General features: G+C 42.5%; 1 protein-coding gene across 2 annotated transcripts; it reads right to left on the minus strand.

Annotated features, from left to right (window-relative positions):
• Positions 1-382: 382 nt before the first annotated feature.
• eea1 (early endosome antigen 1) lies at positions 383-19079 on the minus strand. Of its 2 annotated transcripts, XM_056386810.1 has the most exons (30): positions 18926-19079; positions 16032-16109; positions 15790-15902; positions 15611-15665; positions 15425-15490; positions 15262-15292; positions 15075-15179; positions 14731-14852; positions 13912-14067; positions 13326-13340; positions 12918-13034; positions 11161-11499; positions 10494-10643; positions 10052-10171; positions 9517-9720; positions 9098-9298; positions 8828-8941; positions 8499-8654; positions 8196-8335; positions 7728-8058; positions 7471-7572; positions 7186-7380; positions 6832-7014; positions 6449-6634; positions 6230-6361; positions 5618-5803; positions 5265-5503; positions 3682-3802; positions 3431-3529; positions 383-3338 (listed from the first exon to the last, which is right to left on the minus strand). In XM_056386810.1, exons 1-30 carry the CDS (start codon positions 18947-18949, stop codon positions 3216-3218), a joined length of 4203 nt encoding a protein of 1400 aa, XP_056242785.1. In that variant the 5' UTR covers positions 18950-19079; the 3' UTR covers positions 383-3215. The 2 variants fall into 2 exon arrangements, with proteins under 2 accessions (XP_056242785.1, XP_056242786.1); XM_056386811.1 differs by lacking the exon at positions 13326-13340.
• Between the last annotated feature and the right edge of the window lie 27 nt (positions 19080-19106).

Consider the following 19106-nt stretch of genomic DNA (forward strand, 5'->3'; position numbering starts at 1 on the left):
CTTCTGGTTTCCACCTGCACTCAGCCATCAGATATTGAGACATTCATGGTCTCCATAAAAAAAATCTCACCTTTAAGTTCACTTTCATTCATAACACATGATCATCATTAGCAGGTAGTTTTCCGTTTTCTCCATATGATGATTCCATCATATTATGACACCTGAACAGACTCCACCTGCTGTGATCATGTGATATGAGTGAGATGTGATTGTTTTCTACTTTAAACCTCAAATTTAAGGCCTTGCTGGGTGAACATTTTTTTTACTCCAAAGAGATAAAGCTAATTTATGGATTTGTTTTAAAATACATTATAAATTTCTTAAACTGACAAACTTTAAATGGCTGTGAGAGCAATGTCGACAAAAACCTCACGCACAAAAATAGAAACATACTGTAGATTTTATTTAGGTTTGTCATGAAGATGAATTAGAAAATCAATGGGTGCATGTGAACATAAATTACATTATTTCTCTTCCCTTCAGGTGAACTGAAGTCACCCCGACTGGTAATACACAGTGCACGTCACTGCTGACAGTGAGCAGTGACGCACAAAGATGTTGGCCTAAGGCACACCTTCACGACCACCAGATATGATGACTCTAAAACATGGAGAAAACGTGTGAGCCACAGGCCAGTTAAGTCATCATGCATGATAACTGAGCAACACGAAGCAAGCCACGATTCAGTGTGTATAGATCTGTGGTGCCATTTTGTAAAAATGAGTAAGACACTGATGAATCCACACACAGTTTCACTGTTGTCATGTTTCTACATCCACAAGTGTTATATATTTCCTTTTTCTCTTTCATTACAAACATTTACAAAGATAATTATGACAGACTTCGTATTAATGAGCAGTTAAGTACATCGGGGATAGAAATGCTGAAGCCTGTATAAAGTTGGTGGTCCTATGTTTGTGGCTGGGTTCTCATACAGAAGAGCCCAGAATACAATAAGGTGCAAATCATCTCTCTGGGTTTCAGTGACTGTACAACTTGATAGATCAATCACAAATTCTTGATCAAATGCAGGCAATGATACAACATTTGTGAAGTCTAAGGTTTAGAAATAGTGCTTTTCCTGTGCCAATCTGAGGTAGACATAACAAAACCAATGCAACATAAAAAGAGACAGGTGTTTTTGAGAGTTTGCAACTGAGATGGACATTCTTTTGGAATAGGAATACAAGCATAAAGAACTAATTTGGTAAGCCTCTGTCTGAAACATGCTGCTTGTTGCAAAACGCCAGAACAGCCTGAATCCTCGCCTGGCTTACAGTGTTATCACCTGCTCCAGTCTGTAGACAATTGCACAAAAAGATCTTACCAATATCTGTCAACAATTATAAATTAAAACAAAGCAGGAATTAACTTTTACAGTGTTCTCAGCTGCAGGCGGGCTGGACAGTAAACGCTGCACCTGAAAGCAGCACCAACGTCCCCGGACAACGCGAGGTTCTGAGCGGCCGACATTCGCAGCAGGTAAGCACAGCAGGCCTAGACACTAAAACACACACACTCTGTTACAGCAACATCACACACAGCCCCAGTTATTGCTTCAAAGCAGAGCATGCGCACACACGCGCTCACACACGCTCTCACTCACACACACACGCTCACACACACACACACACACACACACACACACGCTCACACACACACACAGCTTGAGCAGTAGTCAGTTGCTGTGGATGAGACAAGCAGCAGGAAAAAACATTTAAAAAATAAACATGCAGGCACCTTCGATGACTGCATCACCAGTCTGCAGAAAGCACCACTTTTTTTTTTTTAGAAATTAACACACAAAGAGAAATGTGGCACAGCAAAAACTGAGTGTACATAAAAAAAAACCACCTGTCAGATCGTCCCACGTGCCACTTTGCACCGCTGTGTTCAAGATAAAAATGTCAGACCCTGTGATTTAAAACTCAGAGACGCTTAGAAAAAAATACTGAAATACGAAAACAAACTCAGGGCTTTCATCCGGCCTGTATTCCTGCTGCAGACATTCTTTGGTCATGAAATAGGCTGAACACGTTAATTTCGACAAATTCACAAACACGCTGCCACACAAAGGAAACATGCAGTAACTTATTTAACCTCAAGTTACGTGCAGAAAAACGCTGGTGCATAAACTGACTGATGAAATGTTTTCTTTAAGGAAACAACAATATTCCTACTGTTGTTTCAGTTGTAGATTCATAAATCGAAAAAAAAAATTGCTCCATGAAAAATCTCAAGCTGTAATTATTTCCCTTTTACTGTTATAATATACAACACAATGTTAGCGAAAAGGACCTGGTGCTCTTTAGCTATGTGAATTCACACAACATAATGCATAAATATGAAACCCTGTCCATAAACATCAAATTAAAGCAGCTGAACTAACAGGTTTTGGTAGCCTTGTTTTGGAGGAAATTAAGTGTTGACGGTTGAAAAACTACTTCAGAAACACCTTTCTGTTCAAAAGTAAAAATCTGCATTACACACATTAAATACAGTCTCTCAGTGAAATTGAAAAGTTTTACAAAAATATTTTTGTACTTATTGAAGTTAAACTTTCTTGCTATAAAAATGAGAATTTCATTTATCTTAACTTTTTCTGTTTTCAGTTATTGATCAAATTGATGTATATATTGAGTTATACACAGAAAATATGTTACATTGGGCATTTACAGATATTGGTTTTGGACAAAATAGTTACCTGCATTTACCTTTGTAGGGCAGCAGTGATTTTCAACAGAACTATTACAATATTTACTTCCCCATTCGCTCCTGCAGTGTCAGACCGACCTTATACCTCCTGACAACAGACGTCACAATGCACAAAAGCAGCCACCTTGCAATTGCTAATGATGCCAAACAATGATGGAGATGTGAACAGGAACTTAAAGAGATGGATGGTGTTTAGTTCTCACTGTCTCCGCTCTCTGGCAGTCCACAGGAGTAGCAAAGGCACAGAAACAGATACAGACAATCCCAACCAGTCCCACCCCATCCCGTCACGTGACTCTGGCGTCTCTTCAGTTATTTCCCTCCGCACCAGAGCCACTAGTCACATGCAGGTGGGAGTCTTTGCACAGGGTCTGTCCTTTATAGTGCACATTAAATATGACAAAGACACGCCGCCTTCTGCCCACTGGAGTAGGAAAGGGAGGGAAAGAGCGTGGGGGGGCTGGGTGGTCTTGGGGTTAGGTAAAGGGGTCAGAGGGAGATCAGCCTTGGAGCTCCTCGAAGCACGTCTCGCACACCCGTACTGGCTTTTTAGAAGATGGCGTGAGGGCGTTCCTCGACGAACACTCGGCGCAGAAAATGTTTCCGCAATGTCTGCAGTGGTGCTGGAGGAGAGATAGAGGGCAGACACTCAATAATGACATATTACATCCTGTTGCTTTTAAAACAAAAACACTTCAAGAAAACTTCATACTACCTTCCTGACAGTGACAGTGAAGCCTTTCCCACACGCCATGCAGTTCTGCACCTCGTGATCCTCGGCCCACTTCCTGGTCAGACTCTGTGACTGCTTGATCTAAAAGCACCCGAAGAGAACATCTAACTTAATTTGTGCAGTAACACAATGAAGCATTCGGAGACAAACTATTGACAACTGCTGTACATACTGCCCAGACGTATTTGTACCATAGTGCTTAACAACAACACATCTGGTGTTTTGCGACTGACCTGGAGCGACTGGTTCTCTCTGCCCAGCTCCTGCATGGCTGCTGTCGTATCGTCCAGCTTCCTCCTCAGCTCCACCACCTTGGCCTGCAGCTTCTCTATCTCACCCTCACCCTTCACACACCTGGAACACAACCGCAGAGCAATGATGATTTGTGTGGGCTCATCTTAATTAGTGGCCCAGGAGAATTTCCTACCACCATTACTTTGGCTTGCTGCGGAATAGGTCTGTTAATTAATACTTTCAAGAGCACAGTTCTTTGGGGAATGATAATGATGATGATGATGATGATGATGATGATGATGATGATGTCCTCTGGGTAATTTCTATTTACCAAAGCTCTGTGCTACCAAGGCACTCTGTTGTTAAGGTGTTTTTGCCTCATTTCAATTCAATTTTGTCTAATCACATTACACCCATTCACTTAAGCATGAAGCACATCACTTAAAACAAATGAATATTCAGTGAATGAAAGTGAATGCATGTTTTCATAGGTAACTTTTTTTTCTATTAAAAGTTAAGATAAGAGGAGCAAAGACCAAAACTAAACACACCAGTACTGTAAGGAGTTACACACCACTGTAGTTACTGCACATGAACAGGGTGGACTTTCACAGTATGCACACAAACAACAGGCTTCATTCAATGCAGCCTTCTTCTAATTAGTTTTTCCCTGTGAATTTCATCTGTGGGCAATCTAACACTCAGCTAACTACAGCCTTGTGTAATGCAGTAGCGCAGTCAATGCAGATTAAAAAAAAAAGTAATTCCCTATATCTGGAGGATCATAGCAGGATTTAGTTACAGCAAATACAAAAGGGACATATTTAGACGTGAACCTGCTGACTCATATTCAGTTTTCATTTTGCGTGTGTGTGTGTGTGTGTGTCTGGTACATTCAACAGCCTTGATATGTCTAATATATGATGAATTTCATGTTTAATTATCATTTCTTATGTACATGGAAATGAAGTTCTTTAAAAATTAAGATTGTAAATGAGTGAATTAAAAATTGTCTGAAAGATGTGGGCAAAACTTCCAGTTCAACAGCTCATGGTGATAATGTTATAATGTAGTCTTGTAATAGAGGGGGTTTTTTATCAATGTGTTAACCGGAATTAATTTGACAGAGCCTTATTGTTTTTTTTTTTTTTCTTTCTTGGAACTGAGGGCGGGTAATTGTTTTAGAGGAATGTGTTAGATTCACTGGAAAACCTCACCCTTCACAAAGCTCAACATAACATCTTCGTCGACTGTGGCGGCATACACTGGATGTGGATCATTTCAGTAATGTGACTGTGACCCAGTGGAAGCACATGTGCAGCAGAAATCTGACAATGGAAAACTTTGCCGACTTATCTTTTGAATTAACCTTTAAAGGAGCTGACTCAAGTCACAAACTCAGACAGCGGGAATTAAAGCGCTCCCTTTTTAACAGCTGCTTGCTACTTACCATACACTTCAGTGAGCTTTTAGGCCACTCGAGCACATTCAAAAACCTCATTAGGCTTATTGTATATTTTAAAGACAAAGAGTCATTATCTGCAAGGTGACATGTTAGTCGAATGAAAAAATATCAACACACCTTTCCAAAAGAGCCCGTCTCTCGTCCTGGTTATTCTGCACGGTGGCCTCCAGCACGGCGATCTCTCCTCTCAGCTCATCTGTCTGCTTCTCCAGTTCACCAACTCTCCGCTGGCTGCCCTGCCACTCTCTCTTCAGTGTGGCTACATTTTCATTCAGAGCCGTCACCTGCACGCCCAGCTTAGCTTCTGCCTCCTCTCTGAGCTTCACCTGCTCCTCTCTGGCTCGCTTCTCTGCCGCCTTTAGAAGGATACATTGATCATGTCACAAAAGAAAAAAAAAAAAAAAGAATCGTGAGGGGAGTGAATGACATCTCGTCTGCTCATTTTAACTAAACTTGGTGAGTGAGCCTACCAGCTGATCCTTGGCATCCTTGGTCTGGCCGAGGAGCTGTTCCTCTCTCTGGCTCCTGCTGTCCCTGGTGGCCTGGTGCTCTTTCTGCTCTTTGTCTAGGTCACCCTGCGCCGCCTCCACCTGACCCTGTAACTCCAGTTTCTGCTGGATCAACAGCTGTTTGGCCTCCTGCAACTCACCCAGCTCCTGAAAAGCAACAGAAAAAGTTAGTGCTTGGAAGCAGTATTTCTCATATGAAAATGACATTGCAGATTTCAAACAGCTCGAGCAGGTTTGAGCTTTGGAAGTTATTGCTCTGACAATAGCTTCAGATCAATTTTAAGACAACTTTGAAGAAATGAAAAATCCAGGCTTATGTCAAATTGCCAACTCAAGCATGCCCAGTTATACCTTTGAAGAATGTGGCCCTGATGACCTGCAGTCACCCTGAGTTAAGCTGTTTATGTAAGACACAAGCATGGGAAGCAGGCCATGTCAGTGTGAGACAGAAAATGGTGGTCATTGTCTACATTAGCCCAGTCTTTAACAGTAGCACTATTAAAGATTTCTGTTTGGATTTAGGTTTTCTCAGTTTCTTCTTCCTCAAATGAGAAAAAAAAAGAAGACACTGACCTTCTCACTCTTCTCTGTTAGTGCTTTTAACTCGGAAGTTAATTTGCTGTTATTCCTTTCCAGGACAGTCTTGGCTTTGTTCAGCTCCTCCACTTTGCTCTTCTCCTTCTCTAGCTCCTCCTTCACTTGATTCTGGGTGAGCAGGTACAATTTATTCAGAATATATTAACTTAATCAGATTAAGTTGAGTGTGTATGTGTGTTAATCCGTTTGTCTGACCTCTTGCTTCTGCAGCTCCTTCAGTGTTTGTTCCTGCTGGTGGTGCTTCTGGTTCTGTTTGGCTAGCTCCTGCTCCAATGAGCCGCGGCTCGTCTTCAGTTCCTGGATCTGAGCCTCTAAACCAGTCTGATGGGTTCGGTTAGCAGCCAGCTCCTCCTGGGCTAAGCTCAGCTTCTCCTCTGATGCCTACAGTCAGAGGAAGGTTAGAAGTCACTTACTTAGGGTTGGTGAGGAGAGAAATCATTAAAACCAGAAATGACCTTGTGAGAGCTGCTCAGAAGAATTAGTTCAAATAGATGTCTGTGAATTCAACATTTAACATCCTCATCAAATCAAGTCATTACCCGTCTCTAGCTCCTCCAACCCTTCGTGCATTAACGTACCTTGAGGTCTTGACGCACTGCAGAAACCTCAGACTCTTTGCCGTAGAAGTCAGACTGAAGCTTAGTGAGACTTTCCTGACTTTGCTCCAAGGCCTTCTGCAGCTCTGCTGTCCGGCTCTTTTCAGTGGCCAGCTCCTGGCCGAGCCCTGACACCTGATCCTTCAGCTTACTCTCCTCCTCTGCCTGGAGATACGAGTCAAATACACACATTTCTAAACATATACACATATAATCATTACACAACTTCTTTCACAACAAACCTGTGAAAAATAGTTAATATCAGTCCTTTAAAAAGAAGCAGCTGTGTGGTCAGGTATGTCAACAGTTGTCCACAGGATAGAAAAGGCTTCTTACCTTCTTGACACTGACTTCCTGTAACTCTGTCACTTGACCCTTCAGTTTCTTGATCTCCCCTTCAAAGGACCCCTGGGTTGTCTTCAATTGTGCCCGCACTTTCTCCAACTCATTCTCCTTTACCTTCAGTGCCTCCTGAGCCTTGGAGTGCTGCTGCTCTAATGAGGTCAGCTGCCCTTTCAACTTTTTCTCTGCCTAATAATTTATAGACACAGAATAGTGCTTAAGCTGTTAGGTTCAAAACAATAATGCTTGATCTTCCATTTTTTTTCCCCAGACGTTTACCTCTCTCATCTGCTCCAGCTGCTCTTTAGATTCTTTCGCTGCCTTGGTGATGGTCTCATTATTCTTCAGAAGCTCCTGTCGCGACTTCTCATTGGACTTTTCCTGAGGATTGAGACGGATTAATGTTGTGAATGTCCTGATGTTGTAAATAGGTGTCTTTGTGCTATTCCTTGTTGCGAGTTGAAAAATGGAACAGTAATATTGAATTTGCCTGAGCTTTGTTTGGTTTGTCGCTGTCTGCAGATTAATGAGCCTACCTTCTCCTCCATGGCTGACTTGTGGCTCTTCCTCTCTGCGTCCAATTGACTCTGGTTCTCTTTCAGTGCCTTCGTAGCATTTCCTAGGCTCTCCTGAGTAGAAACAAGCTCCTTCCTCTGAGCCTCTTTCTCCTGTTGGGCTTTCTTCAGGTCTGCTGCCAGACTCTGAGCTTTCCTGTCCAGCTCTGCATGCTGAGTCTTTCCCTCCTGGGTCACCTTGTCCAGGTTCACCTTTAGAGCAGCTTTATCCTGCTCGCAGCACTCCAGCTGCTGCTGGGTGTCACTCAAAGCAGCTGCCTTTTTCTTTAACTCCTCTTGTAGTGTTGAAGCCCTTAACAGTGAAACAACATGTATGATGCATTTGGAGTAATTTATTAAAATACTGTCAAATAAACAAAAAAATCACTTCAATGTATGAATTACATACAGAATTTATCAAAACCAGTGCACTAGAACACATTGTCTCACCCTGTTTTCTCTGTGTCCAGCGAGTGCTGCAGCTCCTTAGCTTTCCGCTTAACCTCTGACCCTTCCTTCTGCAGCTTCTGTACTTCCTGCTGCACCTGATCTCGTGTGGCCTGCAGCTCCACAACCTGTGACTCCAATTTCTGTCAATTTAACACACCAGATTCAGTTTCAGGCATTAGAAACAAGAAGAACTAACAAACCTAAAGACCTACAAGATGATCACACAGTGTACATAGGGTTGTGCAGTCATCGTGCTCTTGGGAGTCCCATATCAGTCACTCACTATAAAGACTCAACACAAACCTTATTGAGCCCCTCCAGCTGCTCTACACGCTGCTCTGAGGCCAGTAGTTTGTCTTTGCATTCCTTCAGACCGGTTTCCAGCTGCGTGCACTGCTCCTGTCTCTCTTTGAGCCTTTGGGCCTTCTCCTCCATCTTCTTCTGAACTTTATTCAGCTCCTACGCAAGGCGGCAAGAGAGGGTGCAGGATAAAAGTGATATATAAGTGAGGAGAGAAAGGGAGAACACAGCACAGAGAAGTTAAGGAGTGAGTTAAGAGAAGGAATGAAAGAAATATGGTATATCACACAGGACACTAAAGTGCTCATTAGTTGCACATAGAGGAGGCTCACCTGCTGCTTGTCCTGCAGTGCATGCTGAGCAGTCTCCAGGTTGTTCTCCAGGTTGGCTTTCTGTGCAGCTTTGGCTGCCTCTGCAGAGAGCAGCATCTCTGTCTTTGCCTTTAGCTGCAGGAAAACAGTCCAACAAAAACTGTTACTCTCACCATCAAAAAAATTAACCAGCTCTTCTAATCAGTCTTTTAAACATTATCAATGGCGCCACTATATACATTTATACATTTTTAACATGTATTACACAAACGTGCTCATTTAGAGGCTTACCTGAGAGTCCAGCTGAGATACTTTCTCCTTGCTGTCTGTGAGCTGGGCAGTGAGCTCAGTGACTGAGGTCTCTAGGGTGTGGGCTCGGTCTTGAGCCGAACGCAAGAGAGTTTTCTGCTCCTGGACCTGCTCATGTAGGTTATCCTGGGCTTGCTTGTTGCTCTCTGATTGGTTCTTCAGCTTGTCAGTTAACTGTGTCACCTTTAAGATCCACATATACAAAAAAAAGGTTTAAGGCTCAAAAATGAGCAATTATACCTTGTGAGTACTGAGGTAGACAAGTGGTCTTTCTAATTCATGTCAGTTAACTAGCTGTGACAGTACATTTTCAGTTGTGTGGGGGGTTGGCATGCGTCTTTTGTCATGCCACTTTTACACCACAGAGAAGTGACTGCATGTGTGTCTGTGATTTCATCCACCTGTTCTTGTAGTGCGTGGTTTTTCTCTTTTAGCTGGTTAAGAACCGCCGTCTCTCCCTCCCCAGCCTGGATCTTGGCACATAAGTCCTCTCTCTCGGCTTCCAGCTGACTCACAATGTCTTTACTCTTCTGCAGCAGAGCCTCCAGATTCTGGATCTTCTGGTCCTTATCCCCAATCTGACGCAACACCTGCTCCAGGTCATTCTACAGAATGAAGATAAGCCAACGCAGGCGAGAGGTTACAGCAGATTTTTTGGCTGTCTTTCCGTCAGTTTTATTCATTTATTTCTTGTCTGGGTTTTATGTTGTGTTTGAGGTGTACTGTAAACACGGGCATACTGCACCAGCTTCTTTCCTCTAAAGCTTTGACACACAGAAGAAGGAGCTAAATAACTTTCTACAAGGCTTTGTTACACATTATTCCAGGTAAAAACTGATTTTAAAACTCGTTGTGCAGGATAGCTGCTCTTGGCTTCATGCTCACCACTAATATTATCACTGCCTCAGATGTGAGGGTTTTTCTTGTGAACAGTACCTGTGCCTCGCGGAGTTTGCCGTTGGTGTTTTGCTGCAGCGCCTGCAGCTCCTGGTGCTGCTGCTTGGCTTTCTCCAACTGGTGCTGCAGGTCTGTGTTCTTACTGGCCCCCTCCTTCAACTGAAAATGAAAACCACAATTGTTTTTTTGAACCACTAAGGCATTGTTGATTTCAGAATCATTTTGTGAACCTTACCACTTCTTTATTATCACACTACAGTTTTACAAATCTCATCTGCACAGATCATTGATTCCCCTTTAGTTTCTCAATTTTAGCCAAATACTGTAAATGAACCTAAACTACATTGTGCATTATAATACAAGTATCGTACAGTGTACATTATATCTTATCTGGCACACCTGAACATCAGATGTTCAGACTGTTCCATTGAATTAATTCACTTTCCCTGCAGCGATCATTAAAGTTTCATCTGATGCATACCTGCTCTTCTGCACGGGAGAGTTTGAGCTGCAGGTCGGCTGCTTGCTGCTCACGGTCTTTCAGTTTCTCCCCAGACAGTTGCCTCTGTTCTTTCAGACGACCTTGCACCTCGCCCAGCTGCCTCTCTGCCTCCAGCAGTTTGGCGTGCAGCTAGGAAGGCCACAGAGAGAGAGGTGACGATTAAGATGGAGAGCAGACGATTACAAATGGTAAGAAATACAGTAGAGACTTCAATGAAGATGGTGGATGTCTGAAATACTCACATTTATTAACATTATTGTATGACACCTGTTCATCAGTTATTAGTGATTTCTTTCTTTGTTATTTTGAATGTTTTTTCTGCTTCATCCTAAACTTATTTTATGAAAAACCGGGTTTGCACGAGCCTCTGCCTTTGTGTTCTATGAACATATTTTTTTCATGCGAGAAAAACTAGTAGGCTTTGAAATATACTGAGCAGAGTTAGGACTGTGGTTTTTGGCTTGTTGCTTTACAGAGATGTAAATGGCGCTTTTGGATGTGCAGATTCTGTTTGACTGTTTTGGCAACGTACTGTAAATTCTGTTGAACTGAGTAAAGCATCTTCAACTGAAACGTTTAGGCAACCATCAAAATCCTTTATGAATCATTTGATGTTGTACTGGTCTCCTTTGACGGTCACACTCACCTGACTGATCTCTGTCTGCTGCTGAGCACCTTGGCTCTCTTTTTCTTCCCTTTGCTGTTCCAGCTGTTTCCTCTCAACCTTCAGCTCTGCATGCTTCACCTCCAGCTCGCCAATCTCACTCTTCAGCTTTGCCACCTCTTCAGTCCTCTCTCCGAGCTCCGTGTGGGTCTTCTGCAGGGAGGCCTCAGCCCCTGTGGCCCGAGCCTGGAGCTCTTGGACCTCCAGCTCTTTCTCCTTCAAGCTGTCTTGGACTCCCTTCTTTGCAGCTTTCTCAGCTCCCAGACTCTCCTCCAGTTCCTGATATTCCTTCTCCTTACGTGCCAGCTTTTCAGACAGGCTCTGTGAGGATAGGAAATGACAAAACAACATGGGTCAGATGAACACTAGTTGTCCAGAGGTGTGGGAGTTATTGAAGTGAAAGATGCCCTGAATAGTAATGAAAGCCATGAAACTAATAACAAAAAGAAAACAATAAAGTGAAATTAAATACATTTTTCTCTACACAATTTTAAAAGAATTGTTTTCCAATGTTTCAAGAGGGAGAAGGGTCTCGTGAAAAAGGATAAAGATCGACAGCATTTGAAAAGTTCATCAAGAATTATGAGTCATTAAATAAGCCGTCTTTTTCTAAATTAAAGTTAGCGTGATAGAAGCTGCAACAAAGCACGAACACCCGCACACCCTGTGATATAAGCTATGGAAAAGAACAGTCGCCTGTTGAGAGTCAAGAGTAAAGTGAAGTATGGCATTTCTAGGGGAAGGTTTACAACAGAGGACTTGGAATACAGTGGCATGTGTACAGCACTTGCCCTGTCGTGAGCACTGGCAGTAAACTTGGCAACAAGGTGATAAAGAAAAATATGTTGTTAATAGTGGGGCGTGCTGCTAACTAGGGACTGTGACAGGGCACCTGGACTTCACAGACGTCCAATAAACCTCTGCAGGCCACCGCAGCAGCTGGCCAACATTTACAACCCGCTCTAGAGACTTTGATTTTCCCCTCCTCTTTTGTTCATCCCTCTCCTAGCCTCGTCGTCGTCCTTCTCGTGTCATTGTCACAGCCCCTCGCTGCTGCCCTTTAATCCTGGAGTTACAGACCATTTGTTGTTCACCTGTCTGTTCTTAGTCCTGATCCTCTGTGTCCCACTGTATGTTCCATCACTTTTGTCTGTATTTGCATGAGATAAGTATCTGTATCAGGTCTCAGGGTATCCTGCTGTGAGGAGAGGCATGGGGTGGGGACATCGCACTGGAGATCCAGTCCTGTAATCCCTCTCTTACCCGGGAACCCACTTTGCTGCAAGGACACTGACGTGCCTGATGTTGGAGGATTTCATCTCTGGCAGGAAGCCTGTGCCTCTGTTCCCCCAGTTCCTGTTGTACCTCTGTTGTTACTTGTATTTGTATTTCACCCTAAGTGACAGGGCTGGCATGACAGACACCCCCCCTGCTGGTTTAATTATAGAGCTGCGTGTGATTTCTATCAACATCTCTGGTGACAGCTGGGCACTGTGATGGTCTGATGTTGAGCAACAGAGGAAAGTTTACAGAAAGTGAGGCAGTGTGCTCTGTTCCTGGGGGGCAGCTGGCAAAGCTTGTTAACATTTCTGAAGTATAAGTAAATCCTACACAATCTTATATTGTGTAACAGATGGCAGACATGTTAGTGCCTGTAGTAATCTCTTGAGAATTATAAAACTGTCATGTGACTATAATAATTGTATCTGTTTGGTTCTGCTGGTGTGTGTGTGTGTTACCTGGCTTTGCTGCTGCAAATTATTCAGATTGCTCTGCAGCTCATGGATCTGTTGGGTGTAGACGGCTGCTTCTTGTGGACCCTTCTCCAGTTCTGCTTTTAGTTGGGATATGGTCAACTGCAATACAACAGACGGGCACATAAGACTCTGTTTGCAGGGAATTTTAATGTTGAGGAATCAAGGAATGGAAGCATCACCGTGAAGGACTGACAGAAGAAAAAAAAAAATCAAATTAAAAAGAAACGGTATGAATTAGTAACAACCAGGCCTGACTCACACAAAAACATAAAGAGTTAACACACTGTTAAAAAAAAAAATAAAAAAAATCTCTGAAAAACCTTTCAAACTTAAGTGAAACTCAAAAAGATGAAAGTAAATTTGGGGCCAACTTGAAACGGCGTGTTTTACCTCCAGTTTACGAATCTTGAAGAAAGAGTAAGTGTTGGAGAAGGATACATTATGTGCGAAGCAGAAGAAGGAGAAGAGAGACACGGAAAAAGGTAAGTCACCATATACCAGCAAGAGGCGAGTCTGTAACACAGAGCTGCTGGGCTCTCATTCTGGGATCAAAAATGCAGTAAATCAGGCTGAATTATTCACCACACATTAATTAATAAGAATTAGGCACAGAACCATCTGATATGACATAACTACAGTACCTCCAAACTATTTCATAAGTTGTTGTTTTACAGCTAATTTGAATAAGAATCTTAAGATCAGTTCTTTTCAAAAAAGTGCAGTGGGTTTCCCAAGAAAACAATGGGTGAAAAGGAAGTGGGGTAACATTAGAACTAAACTTAAAATATATTTCACTTCAGCACAATAATATTGTAGATGATTATATCAACAGTGGGAAACAATGTGCATGTTTGTGTGTTTGTCAAACGTTAAATGAGTGGCAGCTTATGTTGCAACACACTGGGACATAATAATAGTTCCGATTCATCAGAATTATATTTGCTCTTCAAGACATGACTTGATTTGCCCTCCTCACCTCTGAGGTAGTGTAATTAGCCTTCAGTTGCTCGTAGTGGTTTTTCAGGCGTTCAGACTCCTCCTCCCTCTCACACGTCATACGGTCCATTAGCGTCTGCACCTGCACCAGTTCCTTCTGCAGGACCTCCACGTCCTCCACTCCTGGTCGCTGCAGCTAGGGGGCAGAACAGAGGCACTGTGTTGAGGACATGGAGACTAGGTGACAAAAAGTTGAGCAAAAGCTGTTATGGTATCAAGATAAATCAAAAGTCAGTGTCCTTAGAAATGGCTGCTCAGGTGTATATAGAAACCTCAATACAGATTTGGGCAATGGCAACAATGTGGTGCTCTACCTCCATCACAATAAATCCAAGCCTGTTTTAACATAGAGTAAAACAGGAGATGTTAACTGGCGGTGCTGTCTCTGTTTAAAGTTTCAGTATGAAGCTTATATTTTATGTGAAGCCTTTTTAAAATACTCTGAATAGTTAAGAACCTTTCAGACCAGATAACAGGTCAGTGTGCCTAATTACAGTATGTACTTAAATGCAACCCACAAGGCTCTAGTTTTAAGTACGCTTTAGCTTTTTTCATATAAATTCTTTGGGTAAAGTTCTGTTTCTCATTTCTATATCAACGATGAAGGGATCTGTCTGGATAGGAGCTGTATCGACTCTTCAGGCACACAGCTCAGAGTCAAGCTGATTTCATGGTGTCGTTCCAACGTTATTCTCTCCAACTCCAAAGCACAACATTCATGGATCAAACTACAAAGTACGTCTCTCAAGCCTTGTGAGAAGAGAATAAAAACCAATATAAACTTAAGTCTGTGTTGTACCAGCTCAGTTTGGAGTCTCTCATTCTCCTGCTTCTCTTTCTGCAGTTGTTCGGTCACTTTGGCTAGCCTCTGGTCAGCAGCCTCCCTCAGGCTCTTCTCCTCATCATAGCGGGACTTTAAGTCTGTCGGATTCAAAAATTAAAAAAAATTCCCATTTAATAACATTCTAATCAAAACCACACATATACCTCAATCGTCATCAAATGTATCCAAACTTAATCCTATGCAGGACTGGGTAAAACACAGTCGGCGGATTGAGTTTAAAAGTGGTCTGGCAAAAGAGAACTTCAGTGTTGTTAAATGATGTAGACACAGGCCTTCCAGTGTCACGGCCCAACACTAACCTACTATCTCTGTGGCTAGCTGGGCAGCCTTCTGCTCAAACAGGTCTTTCATCTGCTTGATATTGAACTTTTCTGTCTCTGCTTCATTCAACTTCCTTTCAAGGACTGAGGAAAAAAAGCACCACATATTAGTGACTGACATTTGTATATCTTTGTCACAGGTATATGTAAATATAATGTAACCAACCTGAATCCTCTGAGCCCATCGGTCCATCGTTCTGTGAAAACCAAGGAAAGAGAGGAGCATAGGGCACAGTAAGAGTAAGCATCGCCATCATGTTTTATTAAGCAGTTCTATATTTAGAGAGCCAACTCTTCTTGAATCGTGTTAAATATCTTGAAGGAATTACTTGCTTCAGTTGTCCTTGGACTTTGTCTAATTCCTTTTTGAGCTCACCAGAGAACCATCTTTCCTCCTAATAGATGAATGAACACACACACACACACACACACACACACACACACAGTCAAGTCTTTGTGTTAACTGACAATTTACACACATCTGTAACAGCCACAGTTCAGATACTCAACCATACCTTGAGAGAAGCATGCAGGTCCTGAACCTCTTGCCGCAGCATTGTAAGGTCTTCCCTAAAAGGAGGAAAGAGCGCATTAACAAAAACACACAAAGTAAAATTCTGTCGAGAGCACGATGAGGTGAGACTCTGTCATAATTTATGCATTTATGCAATTTATACATTAATATCAGTCTCACCGAGTGGGGGCCACATGAGCAGGGAGGTCTCCGGTATCGTGGAACAGCTCATAGTGCTTGAACAGCTCCTCTGCAGAGTTGTGAGACTTCATGCACTGAGGACAGATGAAGCCCTGAACACAGAAATACACCATCAGAATCAACCAGGTGACAGTAATTTATCAGACAGCTTCAATTCTGCACCTCTTCTTGCAGGTTCAAGTTATCAAAAACAAAAATACAAAATCAGACATCCATGTTACCTCAGATGTCTGATCATGGTTGAGGTCTGTGCTGGGCTGCTCTGACTCTGCATTCTGGGAGCCTCCCTTCCCAGGAGTCTGGAGAATAGAAAATAGATTTGATCAGTCTGAATGTATGTAGATACATGCCATCAGTGCATACACACTGCACACTGTGTGTGTGTGTGTGTGTGTGTTTGTGTGTGTGTGTGTGTGTGTGTGTGTGTGTTAAATGACCTGATTGCTTGCCAATGCCAATTTTTGCTACTGGGTTTATGTTGGATCAAGTGAACAATATGTAATTTTGGAGAAAAGTGGGACTACTCAGAAAAGGTCTCATGAACAACTATGCTGGGTGTGACTTATGAGACCTTTGCTCTAACCTATAACTCTGTTCTATACTCCTTTTGAAAGCATGTTTATTTAAGACAGTTGTATCATAACAACAGTATGTGGGGTTACAAGTTCATTTGGTTGCTGTACACTGTCTATAAAAAAATCATCTTCTACCAAATTGCAATTCAGTTGCAGCTGCTAGGTTGCTCTGTAGTTTACCATGTTTACTTTTCTCTATACCTTCACAACCAATTCAGGACCTCCAGCAAGGAAGCATCCCCACGGAATGATTCGGCCTCGACCATGCTGTATGGTATGGATGGTGTGGGACTTGAGATGTGCAGTGCATGGCTTACACCAAATTCAGCATTTAGTATGATGACCAAAAACTTCAATCTTGATCTCATCAGACCCCACAACCTTGTTTCACTTTGTTTCAGAGCATCCTGCAATGTCTGGCAAACAGCGGCCTAGATGTCATATGTGTCTTTTTTCAGCAGCCAAAAAGCTGCAACTGGTGAAGCACCCAGGCAAAAGTATGCAGTCCGATCGGGCATGGTTTACAGCTGTACCATATCTTTTTCCATTTTATATAACTGACTTTATGACAGGGATATTCACTGCTTTTCAACTTTTATGTGTCCTTGACCTGACTTCTCTCCCATGTTACTTTTAAATAAACTTGTTTCTTATATATTTAAAGAGTTCCTAGAGTTTTAGTAAACAAAATGACTTACAAGCTGTTAGACCAGGTTGGCCAGGTTACATTAAACAACACACCCAGGCATTGCAAGGGAGAAAGAACAAGAAAGAACAACTCTTTATATAGCTAAGAGGAAGGTTGGAATATGGTCACTGGAAAACAGCTCAGTCTGCTGGCCTGAAGCACAAACACATGAGTGGATGTGCCATTGGTGATCCATTCACAAAAAGGGTTTGTTTGGGCTGGTTATCTTCTGCATGAATGAACAAGGTCAAAATATGTGTGTGTCTGTGTGTGTGTGTGTATGGTGGGAGGGGGACTGGTAGCACTTTGAACCAGGCACCTCAGAGCCTATTGGAGGGTTAACAAACACCACTTTGAAGACAGGCTGAACTGAACATTTACGTCATGGAACAAACACTGACCTAAATCAAACCTGCTACATACATAAACCAGCACTGACTCTACCAAAATAAGAATATTATTTCTAAAACAAGCCAACACTATAAAACATTTACTTCAACACAGGCCCTATACATAAATGAGAACTTTACTCAATTCAGGGATTTACTATACTGTTTTGAAATAATCTACCTGCCAATACCATTAAGCCTAAATTGTAGAACACACTGAAATCTCCTTCATCAGTACTGTAAAAACAAGCAAATATTGGTCAAAGGTGAGGAAATGATACCGTATTAAAATGGACTGTCAGCATTATCTTGGCAATGTGGTCTACAGCTTGAGGAGGTTTTGTGCCCATGAATGACTCATCTGTCATACCACATTGTACACCAAGTCAGTGGCTCCCAAGCTGTTTTATACGGCAGATGTGCATTAGAAAATGGAGCCTGTTTAAATCAGGGTGTTTCCTACAAGCCCGTGATAATATCTGTGTTGTTTACTACATGGTGTGAGCAATTAATTTAACAAGCTACTGTACTGGTCGGTATAGCTTTATGTAAATAGGTAACGGATCAAAGCGGCAATTCCACCCACAAAATGTTTTACTTTCGATTTATCTTCCTAAACGTTTGCAATCAAATCCCTTATAGGTAACGGGTCCAAGTCTGTCAATTCCTGACCTAAATGCAAAGTGTTCAGAGATGGATTTTCCTGGTTACCAGGCCGAGACTTCAAAGTGTACACTATGACGCAGCTAGCAACGCACTGTGGGAAATGCAGTCCTGAGTAGAAGCTAACATAGTAGCTAACCACTCTTACTACCACTTGTAACGTTAGTGACAAGCTGATAATTTATCCAAACAACCATGTAGCTATTAATATTAGTACAAGCACACTAAATTAAAACACTTGTTTTTTTTACATGTTGCGGTCAGCCAGCTGACACAGGACTTCCCCACACTCTATCTGAGGCTAACGTCAGCGTTAGCATGTGATGACTGGACGATGAATTAACCTACCGCTATAACACAGCTAGCTAACGGAAACCACGAAAATAAAACGATTCAGTGACCAAGGTCTTCAGCTAGCTAACTTATCGTTTACTCGGCTAACCCTGACAATGTGGACACGTTAACTTATGAATTCACCAATGCGTTATATACACAGCTTGCTACATCCCCTGCCAAGGGTAGCATCAATCAAACGTACCCAAGTTAGCATTTGGTGGCTAACTGTGTCAACCCCACGTAAGGAGCGCTTGATATGTTCACTACGATCTGACGGGGTAGCGGGACTTGAACTCCCGTTGGTTTTAAACTAAGAACCCCGCCCACCTGCGACACGCTGTGCTTTAAAACGCGCATTCCCACCATGAAAACAGACAAGGATAGGCCCCGTGTCTCCCAAGGAAAAAGACTCGGTTTAACCAAACAAAAGCAATATGGTTGACTTTGTCGCCCCAGAAGCTTACCATTTGAAGTATCCGTCTGAGCATGGCCTCGACTGTGTTTGTCCGAACACAAAATCCAATCAGTTTTCCAAAAGCAAAACCTACGTAGCTGTACAACGAACACCTGACCAAGCTCAGGGAGCAGCGGCGAATGGGCGGGTCATGGAGAGGATGGTTGAGCAGGACAGTCTGGCTATATTCA

The sequence above is a fragment of the Seriola aureovittata genome, chromosome 10, assembly GCF_021018895.1.
Source record: "Seriola aureovittata isolate HTS-2021-v1 ecotype China chromosome 10, ASM2101889v1, whole genome shotgun sequence".
Taxonomy (NCBI): Eukaryota; Metazoa; Chordata; class Actinopteri; order Carangiformes; family Carangidae; genus Seriola; species Seriola aureovittata.